This window comes from Brachypodium distachyon, chromosome 1, assembly GCF_000005505.3.
Source record: "Brachypodium distachyon strain Bd21 chromosome 1, Brachypodium_distachyon_v3.0, whole genome shotgun sequence".
NCBI classification, from domain to species: domain Eukaryota; kingdom Viridiplantae; phylum Streptophyta; class Magnoliopsida; order Poales; family Poaceae; genus Brachypodium; species Brachypodium distachyon.
Window position 1 is genome coordinate 69899438 of NC_016131.3, and position 18833 is coordinate 69918270.

The following is an 18833-nucleotide window of genomic DNA, read 5'->3' on the forward strand; positions in this document are numbered from 1 at the left end:
CGGAACAAAGGGTCACACCGCCCATGTAGAATTACATTTATTTCAAAAGAAGAAGAAATTGGAACGGCAACAACCGGTTTATTTCAAAATGTTATCACTCCGTGTATTATGTTTTGACCCGCAGCTTAAGAACATTATCTCCACTCATATGATGGATGTGTAGGTGAGATGAGAGTATGTTATGCATGCTGATGGGCCAACGGCACTAGCTGTGCTGACAAGTATTTCCTGCCTCTCGTTTCTGCTTTAGTTTCTCCTGTTGTTTTTTTTTTCTTCTCTTTTGATTTGACGTTGTTGGAATGCGAGGTGAGGTGAGTGGTCACGGCATGGTTGCTTTCTGGGCCTACTGCTAACTTGCTAAGCTGGTCTAAGATCGTATGCACTGCATGATGGCAACGAAAAGCTACTGGTACTCCCTCCGTTCCATAATTTTTGTCTCAAATTTGTCCAAAAATGGATGTATCTATTTTTAAAAAGTATCCAGATACATGTAAAATTTCGACGAGAATGGTGGAACCAAGGAAGTAGTTGCCATCGATGCTGAACGACGTGGAGCAGTAACAATAACGGCTGGATAGCATGGCACCGTAGCTAAATTTAACAGAACTAATGGATAGCTGATGCCAGGTGAGCTGAATTTATCAGAACCAATGGATAGATAATGCCAGGTGTTAAAAGTAGGGGACAACGATGGTGGTGTGGAGAGAAAGAGGTGGTGGGTCCAACTTTCCAGTCCAGACGTACATGTGCAGCAAATCGAACAAAATCAAAATTCAACACGCCCCTGGAGCTCAGTTTTTCTATTCTTGTTTTTTGAAACCTCACAGATAATTTTGAGACAGGATCTCATGGTTAGGCAACCCTCCAAGATCCTGGACGCGGAAAAGCCCCGGCCCAGGCGACTCGTTCTTCCGGGCGGCATCCTGCGGACGCAATCCGGACACGTGGATATTCCCACCCTCCAAATTTAAGCGTCCGTTCCATTCCATCCATCGATCGCAATCGCCAACAGTTTCTACGTACTCCAGAGACGACGACGGACGATTCTCGCGGCGTGTCCAGAAGCACGCGTGGCGTCAATTCGCCGCGACAGGAGAAGCCCCATGAGGCCATGACCATCGCGAAAGCCACTTTTTTCAGTACACGAAGAAATTAAATGGGGGGTTGTGCTTGTGCACAGTGAACAGTGAACAGGACGAACGGATGATTTGGTTTGGATCTCGCCTTTGTTTGTCTGGCCAGTAATCTGCTTCGAGAAAGGTTCCGGTGCATCCCACCCTTGGTGCCCTTCCATGTAAACTACATTTCAGTGAATAGTGGCCTTATCCTTGTATGTGTGTGTTTTCTTTCGCGCGCATTTCCTTTTCAGAATCGAACATTAAGTCCATTGGTTTATGTCATTATCGCTTAAGATTTCTAACAATATTTGATGTAAGTGTCGGATCCGCCGTATTTTCCCTAAACAAAAGATTCTTGTCCATTGCGTTTTTTTTCCATGTATGTACCTACACACTAAATTAGGCGGAGCGATAATTGGTCCCGCAACTCTCTCTTTTTTTTGGTAGGGAACAACTCAGTTTGGCTTTGGCCAAAGAAGAAAACAAGTTTGAAAAGGTTTTCAACCTGACAGGAAACCTTTTTAACAAATACTAGAAAATGCAAAATTCATAGCAAGATTTCAGAAAATAAATAAACTTGGTGGATCCTCCAAATGTGAATATCGCCTAGTCTCAACTCGCTTCCAAGTTCCAACACGCCCAATCAGGAGCCACCGTTTTCTCTCACAAAATCTGGTATTCGCACCCGTGCCGGCCATGTCTTACGTACCCGGACGGGGCAGGCAGTCAAGACACTGTATGGGGTAGAGCCGTTCTGGCTACGTCGTCTCGTGCAGTCTTCTCGCTGGGATGACGACGATGACGCCATCTCAAGTTGGAGTGGGTGAGGACGATCGGCTTCTCGAGATGGTTCGCTCAGATGATCATCCGGCTAGTTATGTTTTTGGCTAGACCAGACACTACCCTATCTTATTGTTGGATACTGTACAACCTTCTTTCTGGAAGTGCAGGGAACATGATTTTAGAAGAGAGAAGAAGATCACTGTTTTGCCCATAATTCCAGCACTAGAAGGATAAGTATAACTAGCCATAAATTGTCCAATCAGCCCTGTGCCATCACTCGTAAAGAATGACTCCGTCACCAAATCCAAGCAAGATAGGGGCATCGCCATCATATACAACAACTATACATATTGTATTGCCACTATCCCTAAACACATATTTCTTCCGTTCATAAATACTTATCGTTGTTTTAGTAACACATGTTTGGGCTAAAAGAGCGACAAGTATTTAGAAACGGAATGAGTACATTGTTGAACTGTATTGCCATACAAATATTCCTAGAAGGAGTACATGAGAAACCCATCTTATACGTTCCTCCCCTACGCAAACCTGAAAAATCCCAGGATCTGATTCTGGCTGGAGAAATATCAGTTTAACCATCCGAGACCGTAGCACCCAGATTGCCGCGTACATCGATCACGGTCACTCGACAGTCACGTGCCAGCTAGATCTGGACTTTACCAGGTCAAAACCCGTACTCGTCCAATCAGCAGCTGCCAGGTGCCCGTCATTTAACAGGCAGGTGGCGGTAAGAGATCTCCGCGGACACATGGCGGCCCCCTATTGACCGGAACCTACTTCCCGGCGCGCTTATAAAAGAGCCCGGCGATGGCTGCTCTTGCACAACAAATTAAGCATTCCGCTGCTCAACAACTCCCCCACGGTCGCCACGCAGTTCATCTTCTTTTAGCAAATCGTCCACTTCTCCCAAGTCATCGGGGGTTTCCTCCTCTGTTTTCTTGCTCATTCTCCTCTGCTGTCCTTAAGCTATTCTTTCGTGTGCTTTGGTTTCTTCTTGACCCAATAAGACATGGCGACAACGGTAGATTGGCGCAGTTGTAACCCCGATCTTCTTGCCGCGACGTACTATAACACGCAGGAGAGCAGAGATGTAATGCAGGCGGCGCTTGCTCCGTCCATGGGGCTGCAAGGCGCGATGGCTCCGACAATCTCCTTCTCCTCCTCCTACCCCTGCTCCGGCTTGGAGCAGAGCGCGAGCTACTTCACTCCCGCGCAGATCCTTCAGCTCCAGTCGCAGCTGCACCAGCGCCACGTGCGCCGGGCGCCGGGCGCGGCCATGCCCGCGGTGCCGCAGCCGATGAAGCGGCACGGCGTGGCCGCGCTCCCGGCGCGCCCGGCCGCGGCCAGCAAGCTGTACCGCGGCGTCCGGCAGCGGCATTGGGGAAAGTGGGTGGCCGAGATCCGGCTGCCACGCAACCGCACCCGCCTCTGGCTCGGCACCTTCGACGCCGCCGAGGAGGCCGCGCTGGCCTACGACGCCGCGGCGTTCCGGCTCCGCGGCGACTCCGCAAGGCTCAACTTCCCCGAGCTCAGGCGCGGCGGCGCGCACCACGGCCCCCCGCTCCACCCCGCCATCGACGCCAAGCTCCGCGCCATCTGTGACCTGCCCCCGCAGCAGAGCCAGAGCGATGCGACGCCGACGCCGAGTTCTTTAATGCCGGACGTGGTGAAGAGCGAGTTCTTTCCCGGCTGCTGCTCCGGCTCCGAGAGCTCGTCTTCGGGGGACGGCGAGGTGTCGTCCACGGGCTCCTCCGACGTCGTCCCGGAGATGCAGCTCCTGGATTTCTCGGAGGCTCCGTGGGACGAGTCCGAGAGCTTCGTGCTGCGCAAGTACCCGTCGGTCGAGATCGATTGGGACGCCATCCTTTCCTGAATCCTCCTGCCTGATAGACATATACGGCGGCGCTCCGTGCCTTTTCTAATCTTGTGATTCATTCACAGCTCGAAGTGTTCAGTGTTTCTTTCATTAGGCTCTTCTCTTGGATAGGTTGTGGGCTTGATCGTGTAATCTTGTGTTAGGATCATCCCCTGGTCTGCTTGGGTTTTTGAATGGCATTGCCAGGAAGGAGGTTTCAGTACTTTGGTCTGTGGAAACTATTAGTCTGCATGCGAAGGTTTTAATTTGTATAGTTCAACTCTACATACTATCCAATAAAGAATCACTTCTGCACTCGAAATTGATGATGGTGTTTGATCTATACATTTTTTTTAGTGTTTCAGAATAACAGAACAGAAATGGGATGGAAATTTGAATGTACTACTCCGTATATGATTTTGAAAGTTGAATGAAACATAATTTGGTATTCCCTCTGATCCTAAATTCTCGACTCAAATTTGGTCAAATATGGATGTATCTATTCTTAAAAAGGGTCTAGATATATGTAATATTTCGACAACAATCTATGATCGGAGGGAGTATACATTTGTGCAACTATGTTCCTAAATGTACCAACTAGCTAGCTAGTCTCAGACTCTCAGCATTATGATGTGAAAACATTTGCACAGTTCAACTTTGATTTTCCTGCACTAATCTGAGTTTATCACACATAAACGTGCACAAATCTCTTTCCCCCCTTGAGTCTTGGCACTTGATGTTGGTGGCTCCAAAACCATTTAAATTAAACTAGTCATAAACATAGGATGCTCTAATTAAATTACTTCCAGCCTTGCAACTTGTCCATAATTTTTAAAGGTGAAAAAACTATTCCAAACACAGCTTTGAAGATAATTCATTTGAATGAAGAGAGAAAAGGTGTAAAAAATGTCCAAGTCTTTCTTTGAATATTCAATCTGAAAGATGATGTGTCCCCTCTAGCTAACCTTCACAATGTTTGGCATAGCACACATACACTGAACCTTACTTGGGACAGTACTGAATACTGCTACTAATTAGTTGCGGCTGCAGAGCAGGGGGAAAGCATCTGGATGACTTTATCTCTGTTTAATTACCTTGGTTTGAAAGACAAGAGGAGTCATGTGGGGAAGTCAGGAGTCCACGTTATGACAACACTCCTAAGGCTTAATATAATGCTAATCCAATTCCCCAGTAGGAGAGAGAAACGAGGTTAGCTGCCAATCAGCAGAGCGTATGGACATTACTCCTCTCCTAGTTCAGTGTATTGTTTAGTGTAACTTTGTCGTTTCTAGGTACTCCGGGTGATGAATAGATGCGTGAACCTAGAGAAATGGGGATCCGTGAAGAGGACAGATTAGCTTTAGGTTTCATGCATAGAGAAGTTCACATGGGGTTTCATCAGCAGCTTTGGTGTTATCTTTGAACTCACAGGTGCCTACTCTATATGATCTCCCTTTGGTCCTAATCCATACAATTCTAACAGAAAAAGAAAGATACGGAGTACAGTAGAAGAAACAAAAAAAGAAAAGTTAAAGAATGATCAAATTTACTCTTTTTTTGAGTAACGGGACAGGAGCACTGCCACTCATTTTAGTAAGTACTGCAGAAACAGAAACACTTTTGAGTAGTTACAATTTTAGCCAATGAAGAACCATTTTACGCACGGATCACACACAGCCACTAGTCTTGTGGCCTAATGTGAAGACGTGAACATCAAGATCAATGTCCTGCTGATACATTTTCTTACTTGTAAGCTACTGATAATGCTCAATGAGTACATCCTGGCTGGTCTCTGTTACTTTACAGATAAGTATGGTCTATCCAAAGTTTGCTTTTTTGGCCACTCTGATGCTTTAGTCCATCATGGTTTTGACCTTTCATGATTTTCTATGCATATCCTCTCATGGAGCTCGCAGAAAGGCATCAATGCCCTGCAGCCATTCGCAGGTCAACCCCATAATCGCCATGGCCCAGAGTCAACACGGTGCTATTAGAGGCACTCGAGGGGATTGGAAGACAGGGACGGCCACTACGTTGACACCTGCGCAATCCTACTATCATGGTTTCCGGTTCTCGGTTCTGGGTTGACTTGTTGCTGTTTTCAAAGGGGTTTATAGCAAAATTGAATGGGGTTTATGAGGTCATGCCGGGATCAATTAGTTTAATGGTAGTTGGGATGGAGGGAGAACCCATATTCATATATGATGCGGTGATTCTGATCAATCGAAAACCAAATGAGTTGGGCATGACAGCAAGATTGCACTCGACAAGGAAAGGCAAGCAGCAAAGCTGCTCTTAGGGATGAGATGTATGTCAGGCTGACGGCCATGATCAGGACATGACACTAGCAGTATAGCTTTGTTTAGCTTAGTAGCCGTTGACTCTAGCAAGGGAGCAATCGATACATCCGTCCACGCTTTCTGTAGAAAACAATGGTAAAGAGAAGGATGTGCCAATGCTTTTTCGGAAGTTTTCTCTTTATCATAAACGGCTAGGATTCCACAAGCTGCTTGGGTTTCGTTTGCCTAGCTGACCTCGACTCTCCAAAATGGGAGATTGATGTGTCTCAGACTGCAGGTTTTGCTGGAGCTCGTGGCTACAAGTTCATCGAAACAGATGACCACTGCGATCGGAACTATGGAGGTGAAGCAGTTGGTGCCTATGATGCATAAACACTTCGCCCATTGGCCTTCACATGTTGTGCCTCTGAAGTCATGTGCGTGCCACGCGGATGGGGCAAGGGGAGACGCATCAGCGTCCGAACTCCGAGGGCATGTCGGCATTCTTCAGCAACGCAGGCACGCACGAGCACCTGTCAGGGTGTCAGAGTGCCATTCACCACACATCGATATTGGTTGAGTAGAAACTAGAAAACCATGTGTACAATTAGTCCTGCATCGTGACGGGTGTCGATTCCTCCAGCGATCTCAACCCTATTGTTCCTCTTCTCCAAAACTGAGAAAAAGGAGAAAAGGTCTGAGTAGTGAAAAATCGAACGAAAACTGTCACAAGCATTCACCGTGTGAATCATGCGCTGGCGATTTTGGAGTTTGTTCCGATGGATGATGAGCGGCGGCGTTGGCGAGTAAGGGAACAGCAGAATGAATGTCTGATCGATGGATCGGTTTGGCGAGTGCTCAGCGCACGCCGACTGTCGATTCTCCTTCTAGCCCAATTGCCCAGCTGGGTGGGCTGCTCTGTAGATGCACTTGCTGCCTTGCTGGGCTTTAGAGAGGTCAGGCGCTCACTGCTCAGGCCGCCCAGGGCCCAGCCTCCCTGAGCGAGCAGTTACAAAGGCCAAAAATGAGTTATCCCAAGGTCCCTCGAAAAAGAAAAGGTCCCCCACAAAAGAAAAAAAAGTTTTCCAAAGGTCGACACGGCACTGCGACCTTCCTTCGACCCGCGCCATGCTCCGCTCCCGAAGCTACATCCTCTCATCTCCCATCTCCTCTCTCCACCGCTTCCTTTCCGCCGCCGCCGCCGCCCCAAGCCCTGGATTCGCCGTCGAGGACTACCTCGTCGAGACCTGCGGCCTCACCCGAGCCCAAGCCCTCAAGGCCTCCACGAAGCTGTCCCACCTCAAATTCCCCACCAAGCCAGACGCCGTCCTCGCCTTCCTCGCCGGCCTCGGCTTCTCCAGCGCCAATGTCGCCGCCGCCGTCACCAAGAACCCCAAGCTACTCTGCGCCGGCGTGGAGAAAATCCTGGCCCCCGTCGCCGTCGGGCTCACCGGCCTCGGCCTGTCGCGTTCTGAGATCGCGCGCTTCGTCTCGCTCCCCCGCGACAAGTTCCGCGGTAGATCCGTCCTCGCCAAGCTGCAGTACTACCTGACCCTCTTCGGCTCCTCCGAAAATCTCCTCCGCGCACTCGAGCTTAACACCTACCTTCTCTCGTCCGACCTAGAGAAGGTGATCAAACCAAATGTCGTGTTCCTGAGGGAGTGCGGGCTAGATTATTGCAATATTGCCAAGCTGTGCTTCTCTTAGCCACGGATGCTCACCACCAACCCGGAGCGCATCCGGGCGATGGCGGCATGCGCTGAAGCTGTTGGTGTGCCCCGTCACTCTCCGATGTTCAGGCATGCACTGCAAGCTGTCGCATTCTACAGCGAGGAGAAGATTGCCGCCAAAGTGGAATACTTGAAGAAGACTTTCAGGTGGTCGGCTGCCGAGGTGGGCATTGCTGTGTCTATGTTACTGAGTGTGCTGAGGAGGTCAGATGACATGCTCCAGTGCTTGTCCGAGTTCCTTATCTCTGAGGTGGGGTTGGAACCGGCGTACATTGCTCGACGGCCGGTAATGCTCAGTCTTAGCCTGGACGGTCGGCACAGGCCCCGGTACTGCGTTGTAAAGTTTCTTAAGGCAAATGGATTGCCAGTGCACGACTGGAGCTACTATCACATAGTCCAAATAAGCGAGAGCCATTTCGTGGAGAAGTTCATATGCCCTCATAAGGAAGCGGTGCCGCATCTCGCTGAAGACTATGCAGCCACTTGCAGAGGAGAATTTCCAGCAAATTTCAGATTTACATGAACGAAGAACGGGCTATGGAAGTTGGTAGTATCGAATAGCACAACAAAGGTTTCACCCTGAGTAGTAAGCTGGTAATTCCTGTTCCGGTGTTCTTTGCCTCACTGGATGTGGTTGTCTGCTATTGATTCCTGAATCCTGACAAGTTCATGTCTCATTCGGTAGAGAAGAAACAATGGCCTGCAATCTCTGAAAATATGAAAACCAGGAATGTTTTTTTGTTTCTGACTTCTGTTTGAGATCATGGAAATTGGATGTGTGGATGGAGCAATTTTCTTTTGAAACCTGGACCCAGATAACTAGAAAGCAAAAGAATTATCCTGCATTGTTTTCTTAAAAATATTAACATGATCTGCATCCATTCCAAATTTTATCTAGCATGTTCCATTCTCATTTCATTGTCTTTCTTGTCCCACATACTATGTCAGTACTAAATTTTCAATACAGTACTACAGTGTGTAATATTTCTATAACCACTTAATCACAACAGATTTTCGTATTAACATGCTAGTATGCTACTGAGATGTTTTCTTGTTGTTTCAATTTTTATTCAGAACAAATTATCTATATCGCTTGATTGAATTCTAGGTATGTAACCCTATGTGTATATACTGTTCCACAGTTAAAGGCAATTAAGCACCAAATGTGTTCATGCAATTGCTATTCCATTCGAGTCATCAGCAAATGTTCATAGTTAACTTGATGTTACATTTCTACTTGAAAAGATCAATAAGGAAGCCTGTGAGTTGACGTAAGCAATTATTTGCAGCCAAAATCAGGTGCATGCCTGACAAATGGGGTTTAACATGATGCCATATCGAGTCAAATACAGAACAGTTGCCATTTGGATTTGTTCAAAAAGGCTAAATGGTGTAGGTTCTGCTTCAAGTATCAACACTGAACCTATTACTCATGCACTTTTCTTTTGTACACTGGGAACCTTCTGGTGTTATAAAGCTGTATTCATTTTTACTCGATGCCTCTAGGAGCACCAGGGACGGAGCTGCAGTAGAAGCACGCTGTCACACCAGTGAAATTCGACCCTTCATTAGAGTAACACTAATACATGCTTATTTATAGAAGATGAATCCATCATACAAGAGGTGACCCCATACTATTTTTTCTCTGGCCTCATCCCCGAGGAGCACTATTGCAGAATGGGTTACTGAAAGCTTTGGGCAACAAAGCTGATACTGTTTAATTGAGAACTGAATGTAGCAGTAGCTAATGCATGCAATATCATATTTAAAGGAAAAATGAAAAGCCCCAAATGCCAGCAGGAGCTATTTAACCCGTGAATTATGTATTGTCATCTTCATCTATACAATTTTACTGCGCCAGCCTTGCATGTCATCAATTTATGTCTGTAGCAAACATATTCCGCTCTTTCAATTCACATTTATGGCATGTAAACAAACTAGATGTGGAATTCAAAGCCACTAGCTAATTGGTGTTCATTTAATCATACATATTTAGTATGTCTTGTCTGTTGGTCTTACTAGAGCATTTTCCTTTTTGATGGGAATAGTCTTACTGGAGTTTCTTTTTATATGTAGGATTTTGGTGCATGGAAGCAAGCAGAGGACAATCTCATATGTGTTTGGTAGAAAAAAGAAGTTCTGCAAGGTAATGTGTGTGAGAGTTTGTTATATCATCATTTATGTGCAATACATGGTTAGAATATTTACCAAACACAAGTGCAACATGAAGCATGAGCCACATACTTCGGACTGTGCTAAAGGCACTACAAAGCCTAAGTTTGATAAAAACCAATCTTTGATAAAAGTGTGTCTGCTATAAGCATGTCACTAAGAAGTGTTGCACCCCTAGGTGTTTTAGTAGACCTGTATCTACAATGTGTGGGACCTAAGTGTCCCCTTCAAGAACCAAGATATGAAGCTCATTCAATTTCCAATCCGACAGTTCCAAGGAAGCAATCCGACTCTCCAACACTCTGAAGATTTATGAGCATAGAGAACATGATCATTGAATACACCTCAAATGACATGGTTGGAGACTTCAATTAGTTTCCCCACCTCCTTATTACCGTAGATGCTATTATTTGTATCTATGTTCCAAGTTATTGTAAATAATTCTAAATAAATGTTGTCATATGCATTATGAAACTAGAATATTGTACCAGCACATTGGTACTTAAATGAAGTCTGTGAATATTATATATTTATTAAAAAAATATTAGATTCTTTCTTGAGAGTGGATTAAGAATTTTGGCTTGTGGACAATGGTACCATCAACAATATACTTACGAAAACAAAAGATTACAAGCCATTAATAAATACAAGAGAATATTTTAACAATCACCGGACGTGATACATTAATAGTTGGCTTTGAATGTGCCATATTTTAACAATCACCAGAGTTAATAGCTGGAATGTGTTATTATATCCGGATTCAACTCGTACTTTAATAAGTTGTAAAGATATCTGTCGGGATGAGATTCATAGAGAAACCCATGATGACAACAAATGATAATTTCACTTAACGGAAAATAACAGATATGGCGAGCAAATTCTTGAGAAATAACCCTCTTTGTCACCAGTACGGTACTACACATACATCAAACCTAGAGCGCATGTTGCATATAAAATAATAGAAATTCAGAATGGTAATACAGTCCATACTGTTGGGGAACGACGTACGCTACGCTAGCACAAAATAAAAATTTCTACCGCTTCCGCCCGGATCAATGCTGTAGATAATGGATCACGAGATTACCACTAGACGCGCAGACCCGTAGCGGAAGTAGAGTCGATGTAGCGCGTCGATGCCGAGTAGTCGAATAGCCTGCTCCTCCTCGCCGATCCCACGAACAGTTCGTCCAAGCGTCGCAGGTGTAGCGCCTCCGAGGTATCCACACGTACAGGGAGGAACTCCGTGCGGCGGACTGCTAGATCCGATCGCAAGGCTTTGGGCGTGGAGGTGTGACAGCCGAGTCTAACTCGCGTCTGGACTAGTGTAACCCTAACCGGGTACACCTCCTCCACTTATATAGACCTTCCTGGTGGGCTTCAACACTTGAGGCCCATTAGGAGTCTAAGCCCGATACGAGTTGGATCCGATCCAATTCAGTCCCATCCCCTTAAGCGTGCGACCCTACAGGTTCACGGTCAGACGGGCACGACTACGAGCTCGGACTGCGGGTCCGAGTAACACCTTACTTGTCCACTAGCACCGACTCAAGTCGATAGTTGGTAGCGACGCCTAGCAGCACGTGCCAACTCCCGAGTAACCACAAGGTATATTGACGAACCATACAATGTGTCATATGCAACATTCCTTTTGCCTCACGATATGTGTGTCGAGCTCAAGGCGAGTGCTTGTCATCCTTGTGGATAGCTCGACTCTCTTCTCGTTTCTGTGATACAGATTTCCGAACGGGTTAACATTTAACCCAAGTCGCATGGCCATGCTTTCCGAATCTGATCACTTGAGAGGGCCCAGAGATATCTCTCCGAACAGGACGGGCAAATCCCATCTTGATCAACCATGACTCGCAGCATGCTTCTCAGCAAACCCGAAAGTTATCTTTATAACCACCCAGTTACGGAGTAGCGTTTGGCAACCCCTAAGTAGGCCGATTCACATCCCAAGCTCATGCGATGACCTCAGGTCTAGGACTGGCATATACATCGTACTTGAGACTAACAAATGACAATCATCTCGTTGTGTCTCAGTGCGGGTCTGTCCGACTCAACAATCTCATTGTCGAGTCCATACTGTCAGTCCGCAACACCTTGCCTTATGACTTGTGAAACATAGTCATCATACTGATTCACATTGCTAGTCTAGGTTATGTGTCCGCATAACCTCAATTACCAGGGACCATTAGAACAACATCATAGAATACATAGTTTCACAAACAAATCACATATTTATTGATACATATCAGTGATGATGTTTAAGGACAATAACAATAACTCATGAATACATAGGAAATAACATCATCACATGATTGTCTCTAAGGCATATCTCCAACACATACTTGGCATGATTGACTTGGTCATTCTAGCATTGGGATGATCCAGAAAACTGGTCGCAATTTTGTTGGCCATAGTTTCAATAATGATAAATTCACATGATCCCCAGATTTTATGTACATATCAAGCACGCAAGTAAAGACTATTTTAAGGCCATCTTTTATTAAAATATAAGCAGAAACACTCCAATTCCAAACACGTTCAAGGTGACATATGTGGTCCCATCCAACAATTGTCTGGATAATCTAGGTATTTCATGGTTCCTATAGACGCATCTACAAGATGGTTTCATGTGTGCCAAATTATTAACTTAAAAACTCATTGTCCGATGATTTCTGAATGGCCTTATGGGTTGAAGTTCAGCACTCAAATCCATAAGTCCTTGCTGAAAACACTTTACTCAATCCTTAGTTAAAAGAATTAAGTTTATTATAAGAGCTTCACTACAAAATTGCAATATACCACCTACATGTAGAGGTCATGCGGTTATACAAGTTGCTTTCAATTGTGACTAGCTACATATCATAATTCTTCTCCTCTTCAATTAGCACATGTTAAACCTCCAATGTTAATTGGATTTAAACTTGAAATTTTAATAGTTTTGAGAAGAAAAAATCTAAACCCTTTCAGCAATTTGGCATTGATTTGGTCTGAGTCAAATTTATAATACCAATATAAGAATTTTTTTTGACAGGCGCCAATATAAGATTTTAGTTCAACACAAAGGACGACTTCTACGGTTCAGATATAAATGATAGTATTTTGAAAATCTCACATGATTTGAAAATCTCACATGATTTGCGTCATACTAATTTACCTTCAATATTAGTAGAACTTAAGAAACAAGGATGATTAATCAAATGAAGCAGTTTTTGTAATCCACATAGCATGATAAACTATTTCATTAATCAAACTGGAGAGAAGTGTTCAAGTAAGTTGCAATGACAAAGCAACATGTATAGCAACTTGTCCAATATTACTTATTATTTTCCGCTCACACAATCCAAAGGGAAACAATACAGCAGATACAAAATTGACAATTCGGAAAGCACACGTTTCTTTACAACTCTACACCATCACCATCAGGATAGGCACGCAGCAAAACTACATCACGAATGGCAACACCTTGGAAATTCTACAAGCTGACGATAGGTCGAACCTTCTTGCAACCAAAACCACCTTCTGAACTCCGAAGGACGTGGGGCAGTTACATTATAGTAAACAGCTAGTGAACATAAATGACAACAACACTGGTTCCTTTGGTAGCAAACATTGTACACCTCTCACCTCCTAGAGAGGGCTCTAGAGATTCTCTTACAACAGGGACTGGTTCGGAGGGCTTCCTCATGAGGGCGAATTGCTTCAACGAGAGCATTATGGAGATGGCCCTGTCAGGTAAAAAGATGGTGAATAAAAGAACACAGTGCTGAACATTATGCATGATGTAATGACACTGCTTCACAATTTCAGTTGGATGGAAACACTCACCCTGCTGTTTACAAGGGCAGTATGAATTACGTAGTTTGCAAAAGGGTCTTGCAGCAGTTGTTCAAAATGAGTCACTGAGATTAAGTCAAACACTATGGCAGCTTTGTCCTCATCTGAGAAGACCTTCAGGCATTTTTCCACCACATTGCTGCTCACCTTTTGCTTTGAGAGGTAAACATAATTTCCTTCAAACTGAGCTGCCAGGTGTGCATTTGCAGAAGGAATTTTCTGGTCGAGGACATACTGGACAACATAATTGCTGGAAATGGGAGAAATAGGCAAGGAATTAAGTTTTATGAGAGTTAGTATAGTTTACATGCTTCCAGTCAACGGCTTCGAAAATGTCACTAAATTAATTGAAACACGTGATGGACACCAAAAGTAGAATCTGGATGTGAATGTCTCTAACCCAAGGGTTTAGACAAGGAAGCAAGAAAATAAATGTTTAAACGTCCAAATAGCTCTTCCAGTAAAATACTCCCTACGATCCATATTAATTGTCTCAAATTTTCCCAAATATGGATGCCTAAAAAGCGTCTATATACATGTAATATTTCGACAACTAATATGGATCGGAGGGAGTACATGTTTGTGTTGTTTGGGTACAGTTTATAAGCATCCTTATTGTGCTGTCTAAAATAGTACAATTTAAAAGACCATTAAGTAGAGATGACCAAGGTAATTCTCCTTTCAAGAAGGGGTGTGAAAATAAATAACTCCTACTCCAGCAAAAGATCAGGTGGTGCCAACGTATGATATATAGAGGAGCAAGAGCACTAAAAAATAAGAAAATAATGCATGAAAAATATGGGAATTATACACTGATGCGGTATAAGGTGGATACCTCCCCTTTATTAATTTTAATTCAAATCCTGCTAGCAATATTAATCTCTATATCTAGTGTTGATGATATGTCATTGAGGACATACATACCAGACAGATTAGTGCCGCTTTGCAAAAAAATAAAATAGCATATCTTTCTTTGAAATACTAGACAGTATAAGAAACTAGTAAAGGGGAAGGATGGATTACAGGATTTACCCAAATGGATCTTGAGCAAGCTGAAAAGCATGAGCACACACTTCCACTATTAGCTTGGCCTGATATTCACCACGTGCACTAGTTATGCATTTTTGTAAAACACAGCAGCCATGGCGATGTATTGCCATTTCAAAACAATGAGCTGCAGCAGCCTCAAATATGAACTGCCAAAGATAAAAGAAATAAACATATTACAGATAATAAAATAAATCAAATAAGATTGTTGCAATACTTCAAACATACTCCTTTCGTTTATATCACTGGAATGTAGGCTATATGGCACAAAAATGATACCAATGGATTGCTCTTCAAAAGCATTTTTTGTCCATTGCGTGCGCCTTTACGTTTTGGAACCGATGGAGTATACGCTTGAAGATAATTTCATAACACACTACTGATCTATCCGACATGTTAGACGAAAAGGTGCTAATATATATCGCTTACAACGTTCAAAAAGTACCACCTGTCCTTTTTCTCAAATTTATCATGACATTGAGCCATGGGCACTTGACAGGACAATCACATTTGTTCCATGAGTTAATTTCTACATAACAGTTGCATCAAATATAAATATATAAGTGCATAGTATACTTGTCCAGAGTCTGGTGGATAAAGATGACCGAAATATTCTGTGTAGTAGAAAGCTTGATTCCTACTGGTATCAGTCTACAAATTCTTGGCCCACAAGGCAGAAAATAATGATTCCAAAGACAATACGAAAGAATAAAAGTACTCTCCCTCTGTTCTAAAATATAATACTCCCTTATTCCAACAAAGGATGTCTCAAGTTTGTCAAACTTTGGATGCATCGAGACATGACTTAGTGTATAGATGCATTCAAATTTAGTCAAAGTTGAGACATCCTTTGTTGGACAGAGGGAGTACATACATAATGTGCATTTTGTTTCCTTAATACAAGCCATTACTCATTACTCCCTCCATTCCATAAAGGTTAGGCATGGTTTTGAACTAGCTCTAGTTCAAAGCTGTGTCAACCTTTATGGAACGGAGGGAGTACTACACAACTGGCATGACAAAATCGATGTCATTAGATTCATATTCAAAAGTACTTGCTTATGATTTTGTATCACATAAATTAAATATTAACGGCATAAGTGTTGTTCAAAGGCTTGTATCAACAAAACAAAATACAAATCATACCAAATTCAAGTAGTACATGGAGAGAGGGAAACTCTGAGGCATACAAAATATTATCACCATTAAGATGAATTGCCAAGAAAATGGTCCTCAAAATAACATAAACTCTAGCAAGTAGCAACTTAGTAAAGCATAATTGTAGTTTGATTTCGGTTCATTTATGATATGATGTTTCTGAATGTCCTAATTTGGTACCTCATACTTGAATTCATCTCCCATTTTGGATCTCATTTGTCGATTACTTTATTAGTTTGCACTCGATTGTGCAGAATGTGTGGCATTGTCCACAGAACATAGTACGTAAATTCCTTGATTCGGTATCAAGATGGAGTTGTATTTGTGGGAAAATATGAAAACTAATAATTGGTCAAAGCAAACAATCTAATATAAAATAGCTAATCAACTAGATACTGCACTACAGAATAAAAACCAGACTGTAAACTGAGTACTTATATCTACCTTGTTCTCCTCCACACCAAAGTTTGTCAGACATTTTTGTATGACATGATTCCCATTAAGGTCATTGACGAGATGCATGAAGCCTGGTTGTATTGCCGAAATAATAAGCACTATCTGCTTCCTAATCTTAACAGTCTCTATCAATTTCTGTACTGCCCTTGTCCTGTAATAAATCACAACAAGCAAATTATCACCAATCATTCGCAAGCAACTAATTAGCAAATTACAGAAAAAATGGGTTGTTATTGCAATGAAAGCATCATAGAACACTTGTTCTGCTGCCAGTATACTTGTCCAAACTAAGTCACAACATTCTCAATTCAATATTTACCAGAATTGGTTATAAGTGCAGTTTCTTCTACTGTCAGGAACATAATGCACTTAATCAATCAGTTTTGAGAAGAGAAGATCATTACCCATGGGTGTTCAGGGAGATTCTCAGCAGCTTCACAGGGTCCTCAGTCAGTACAGCAATGATCCTCAGCCTCTGCTCCTCATCACACACATCCAGCAGCTTCTGTACGAGATAGTTAGCAAAAGAGTTGGTCATAAGCTCTGCAATGTGGTTGATGATTCCTTCAAAAATCGCATCCACGTGTTGTTTGCCTTCCTCAAACTTCTGCTGCAAGAACCGGCACCCATTCTGGTCCTTGGCCATGAAGTAGATGTAGCCCTTAACTCCAACCATGTTCTCATACCTCAGCATCCTAGGACTCTCCAGCTCCAGTGCTCTGTTGTTGACATGCTGCTGAAATCTCCTCTCCTTCCCACGATTCAGAAAAGGCATGTTCTTCTTCGCATCGAAAACCTGACTCTCCTCGCAACGAAATGCCTCCATCTGCTCCATCGGACTGAAACCATCTTTCATGTTCATGTATCGATTCCCAGTCACAGGTACACCGTACTCACAGTGCAATTTGGGTGAACGGACTGGTCCTCCACGGTGGTCGAGGGCAATCGGACTAGTACTAACATACCCCCAATTGTGTTCTGCGCCAGCCTGCCCTGCAGGAAGCATAAACGGCTCGGCCTGACCATGACCAGGGTGCACCAATCCCTGTCCCTGACCAATGCCAGTGCCAGTGCCTGTCCTGTTGTACACGAAACCACCCATACTGGCGTCCAAGTTTGCAGGGAAGAGGCCGTGGCCGCCCAGGCCGACGTCCACTCCGAAGGGGTGCGGCGGCAGCGGGACATGGCCTGCCGCCCTGGCCTGATCAGCGAACAGGGTTTCGCCATGAACCGAGGAACCCGCCGCCCCAAAGTGATAGCCATAGTAGGAACCATGCGCCGCAGAGACATCTGCCGGGATGTTGTTGACGGGCGGGGTCGGCATGCCCTCCGGCGCAGTCGGCGCGTCCTCGATGAGCAGGCCGCGGAGTTGGTTCGCCAGCCACAGCTTCTCCGGGTCGTCCACCGCCTGCACCAACGGCGACGGGCGGCCACCAACGAACGGGCTTGACGGCGGCAGAGGTGCCGGGTACACGCGGAGCGGCGGGTGGAAGCCGCCGCCCTGGTGACCACCATCGTCGCGACGGTTCATGAACATGGCGTAGCAGGCGTCATCGCCGAGGTGCCGCGCGGCGAGCCCATGATGGCGCGGTGCCGCCACGAACCCGTGATGGCGCGCGGAGCCATGCACGGCAACGCCCTGGGCGCCGCCGCCGCCGCCGCCGTGGTGACCTTGCGGCGAGGTGGCTTGAGGGATCTCGCTGAGGAGCAAGTCCATCTCTTTCTCCTCCGGCCTCTCCTCCGCCACCGCCGCCACTTTCCCTCCCTTCATCTCCAGATCAACAAACCCACACACACCACCACCACCACCACCAAAAAAACGAAGCGGAACAGAAGGATCCCCTCCCTCGAAACAAATCCGATCAGATTGCAACAACCCGGGGCAGAATCGCGAGGAGACCTAGACGAGGGGACGGGCAATCCGCGGATCAGGAGGGGGAATCGGGAGCAGGGGTTAGCAGCAGTGCATTGGGGAGAGGCGGATGGGGTGGGGGGGAGGTGGAGAAGCCGGTGAGGCATGCAAAAGGGGAGAGGCGCAAGGGGGCTCTAGGAGGCGGTGGGTTTATATACCCGATTGACTGGGCGCAGGGCTGCTGCTGAGCTCTTCCTCCTCTCCTCCTGCGGAACGCATTGGTGGGAAGTGGGGGATGAGTACCCAGCACACCACCCCGTATATACGTGCCCATACGCTTTTTTGTACAATACGTAAAAGTATCCTCGGGTTGTTTCGGTGAATCCGCAGTTTCGGTTTCCGGCCGTAAGATCCGGGGATTCATGAGGTCATCTTCCTTTTTTCTCGTTTCACTTTTATCTCTGGTTTTTCTTTCCTACGGAAACAAAGGAAACCACCCGCACGCTGACACGCTCTACA

At 45.0% G+C, this 18833-nt stretch overlaps 2 protein-coding genes and 1 pseudogene across 2 annotated transcripts; 2 read left to right on the forward strand and 1 right to left on the reverse strand.

Annotated features, from left to right (window-relative positions):
• Positions 1-2724: 2724 nt before the first annotated feature.
• LOC100844506 (ethylene-responsive transcription factor ERF060) lies at positions 2725-4099 on the forward strand. Its single transcript, XM_003558566.3, has one exon. The coding sequence runs from the start codon at positions 2932-2934 to the stop codon at positions 3793-3795; it is 864 nt and encodes a 287-aa protein (XP_003558614.1). The 5' UTR covers positions 2725-2931; the 3' UTR covers positions 3796-4099.
• A 3026-nt stretch (positions 4100-7125) lies between these two features.
• On the forward strand, positions 7126-10487 carry LOC100844815 (annotated as a pseudogene).
• A 2743-nt stretch (positions 10488-13230) lies between these two features.
• On the reverse strand, positions 13231-18431 carry LOC100842718 (pumilio homolog 1). The gene is made up of 5 exons (XM_003561907.4): positions 16867-18431; positions 16451-16613; positions 14834-14997; positions 13793-14051; positions 13231-13692 (listed from the first exon to the last, which is right to left on the reverse strand). The coding sequence occupies exons 1-5, from the start codon at positions 18231-18233 to the stop codon at positions 13588-13590; spliced, it is 2058 nt and encodes a 685-aa protein (XP_003561955.1). The 5' UTR covers positions 18234-18431; the 3' UTR covers positions 13231-13587.
• Between the last annotated feature and the right edge of the window lie 402 nt (positions 18432-18833).